The 1,474-nt window shown below is 61.3% G+C and overlaps 1 protein-coding gene across 1 annotated transcript in view; it reads left to right on the forward strand.

The window, feature by feature from the left end:
- Positions 1 to 1,474, forward strand: part of MYO18B (myosin XVIIIB) — a 73,143-nt gene that overhangs the window by 3,925 nt on the left and 67,744 nt on the right. Inside the window, exons 3-6 of the mRNA XM_009996859.1 lie at positions 291 to 584; positions 890 to 956; positions 1,066 to 1,109; positions 1,334 to 1,400. Of these exons, the coding sequence (XP_009995161.1) occupies positions 291 to 584; positions 890 to 956; positions 1,066 to 1,109; positions 1,334 to 1,400 (472 nt within the window). The remainder of the gene's footprint in view (positions 1 to 290; positions 585 to 889; positions 957 to 1,065; positions 1,110 to 1,333; positions 1,401 to 1,474) is intronic.

Genomic DNA, 1,474 nt, shown 5'->3' on the forward strand with positions numbered 1-1,474 from the left:
GGGCCAGCCAGGGCCAGCCGCTGCAGAACGGGCTGCACACTGCAGGGCAGGGGGGGGAGGGGGTCCCAGCACCCCCACGCAAGGAGCTGCCACCAGGAAGGGCTGCACCAGGGACCATCCCCAGCAAAGCCCCATCCCCTGCCCCCAGCCCACCAGTGGCTGCCCCCAAACCAGCAGAGACCCCTCAGCCTGAGGCTTCAAAGGCAGCGAAGGTGTCAAGCCCAGAGAAGACACCCACGGACCCCTGCCCAGGGGGCAGCCCCCCAGCTCCAGCTCCTGCACCCAGCAAGGATCCCCAGCACTGCAGCAAAGTTCCAGTGAAGGAGGGGGACACCAAGAGCACCAAGAAGGAGAAAGGGGCATCCCTGATTCACCAGCAGCACCCAGCCAAGGTGGGAGCAAAGGGACTGCCAGGGCCAGACACGAGAGAGACTGAGAAGATGAAGAAGGACATTGGAGGTGGCAAGAAGGAGCCGAAGGAAATAAAAAAGCCTGGAAAAACTACAAGCAAGTCAGAGGGGCCCAAGGAGGAGCCGGGAGGAATCCATGGAAAGTCAGAAGATGTGGCAAAAGTGGTGGAAAAGGTGAAGGAAAAGATGGAAGAGAGTAAAGAGGCACCAGGAGAGAGCAAAGAGGCACCAGGAGAGAGCAAAGAGGCACCAGGAGAGAGCAGTCTGCAGACCTGCTGGGCTGTATCCCCGTGTCTCGGGGCACTGAAGCCCTTTTCTGGTTTCATGCAGCTCCTGTGGGCTCAACTCTGGCTGGGGGCAAGTGCAGGAGGGCAGAGGAGGGGCAGGGCTGGAATTGTTGCTGTCCATGGGGCGAGTGCAGTTTGTCCAGCTCAGTTTTCTGCCCATCCTTGCACAGTTCCCCTCTCTCCTCCCCACAGGCTCCGGGGGATGTTTGGTACGAAGCGGACAAGGTCTGGCTCATCCAGCAGGATGGATTCACGCTGGGTAACTTTGCCTTCCTCTGCCCTTGCTTTCCAATGCCGACCCCCGGAGCTGCCTCCAGCCGGGAGCAGGGTGGGCTCCGGGTGCTGCTGGAGCCCCGTGCCCGGCCCAGGAGAGAGCAAAGAGGCACCAGGAGAGAGCATGGACGAGGAGCAGGTAAGGTGTCTGCAGACCTGCTGGGCTGTATCCCCGTGTCTCGGGGCACTGAAGCCCTTTTCTGGTTTCATGCAGCTCCTGTGGGCTCAACTCTGGCTGGGGGCAAGTGCAGGAGGGCAGAGGAGGGGCAGGGCTGGAATTGTTGCTGTCCATGGGGCGAGTGCAGTTTGTCCAGCTCAGTTTTCTGCCCATCCTTGCACAGTTCCCCTCTCTCCTCCCCACAGGCTCCGGGGGATGTTTGGTACGAAGCGGACAAGGTCTGGCTCATCCAGCAGGATGGATTCACGCTGGGTAACTTTGCCTTCCTCTGCCCTTGCTTTCCAATGCCGACCCCCGGAGCTGCCTCCAGCCGGGAGCAGGGGGGG

The sequence above is a fragment of the Chaetura pelagica genome, unplaced genomic scaffold (genome assembly GCF_000747805.2).
Source record: "Chaetura pelagica isolate M959 unplaced genomic scaffold, ChaPel_1.0 scaffold294, whole genome shotgun sequence".
Taxonomy (NCBI): domain Eukaryota; kingdom Metazoa; phylum Chordata; class Aves; order Apodiformes; family Apodidae; genus Chaetura; species Chaetura pelagica.